Source organism: Trypanosoma theileri (assembly GCF_002087225.1).
Source record: "Trypanosoma theileri isolate Edinburgh chromosome Unknown TM35_Tth_11_V1, whole genome shotgun sequence".
NCBI classification, from domain to species: Eukaryota; Euglenozoa; class Kinetoplastea; order Trypanosomatida; family Trypanosomatidae; genus Trypanosoma; species Trypanosoma theileri.
This window is the reverse complement of record NW_021639853.1, coordinates 77,043-78,362: the sequence shown is the minus strand read 5'-3', so window position 1 is coordinate 78,362 and position 1,320 is coordinate 77,043. Positions and strand designations below refer to the sequence as shown.

At 51.9% G+C, this 1,320-nt stretch overlaps 1 protein-coding gene across 1 annotated transcript; it reads right to left on the bottom strand.

Annotated features, from left to right (window-relative positions):
- Positions 1–105: 105 nt before the first annotated feature.
- On the bottom strand, positions 106–1,254 carry TM35_000111380 (protein phosphatase 2C; the record flags this gene model as incomplete). The annotated part of the gene is made up of 1 exon (XM_029024847.1): positions 106–1,254. One exon carries the CDS (start codon positions 1,252–1,254, stop codon positions 106–108), a length of 1,149 nt encoding a protein of 382 aa, XP_028883670.1.
- Between the last annotated feature and the right edge of the window lie 66 nt (positions 1,255–1,320).

Sequence of the window (1,320 nt, the reverse complement as noted above, 5' to 3'; positions counted from 1 at the left end):
ATACGAAAGGTCCATAAACGAAAAAAAAAAAAAAAAACACAAGGAACAGTGCCATCTCACCCATCCAAACACATACACACATACACACTCTCTCTCCCCATCTCTTTACCACACGTTGCTGGCATTAAGTTCCTCACGAGTTGTAACGCGGCTCAAGACAATTGTGATATCATCTGCCTTTCCACCTTTCGCGTCCTTCGCACCGAACTTCTTCAGCATTGATGACCACGGTGTGTGGGCCTCTGCATCAATAGAGACTTTATACGCATCCTGCACTATGCGTTGGGCAACACGCTGTGGGTCCACGTAGGCAACCTTCTCATCAGCGAAGAAGGGGCTGAGAAAGAATCCAAGGATTGGAATACGTTCGAGTGCACTTGTGCTCACTTGGCCAATCCATCCTGCGTCGGATGCGAGTGTGGTGTTGAAGCGATTGTCAAATAAACCATCCGTTGCGGTGATGACCACATCGCCTTTTCGCACTGGGATCGTCTCGCGAGTGGCGTCCGCGACGGTGTCTGCGAAGGCACGACCCCGCAGCCGCGGCGGCAGCAGTGCGAGTTGAAACGGGGCGTTGAAGCCGTGAACTTTCTCGTGCACGCGATGGAGGACTTGGCGATCCCGCACCACCAACACACCGCTGTCGCCCACGTTGGCCACATCCAACAGCGCCTCATCCTTCTTGTTACTATCGTTATCGTTAAGGTTGTTGTTGTTGTTGTTGATGTTATTATTATTATTATCGCGGCGCAGGGTTACCACGCACGCTGTGCTGCTGCCGGCCCGCACACGTCCATCATTCACCACCTTATCAAAGGCGGACTGCAGAATCACTTCGGGATTTAACTCCGTACGGTGTGTCTCTGAGAAGAGTTTCGCGTTTTCCATCAGTGAGTTTGCAAACAGGGATGGATCCACGCCCTCATCACGCCAGCCACCCACACCATCGGCAACACCAACCACTTTGTATGTGTTGGAAACAAAGAAACTGTCCTCGCCGCAGTCCAATTCAATGAAACTCGCACGCTTCCGCCAAGCCACAGACTGACGCCGCTTCCGCTCCTCCACATCACTACGATAGTTTGCCGCAGGTGAGGGTTTCGCCTTGCAGAAGGCCCACGTCTGCAGCACAAGTTCATCAGCGGTCCTCTCATCTTCGGGGATATCCTCCGGTGGTAATCCCCACGAACTCGTGTCGTTCTCCGCCGCCTTTCGCATCTCTGGCGTTGCGAGTGTACTTTGCCTCCCTCCCATTACCGCCTGCGCAAATGAAAGGAAAGGAAAATAAAAGTCAACAACAACAATAATAAAAAAAAAAAA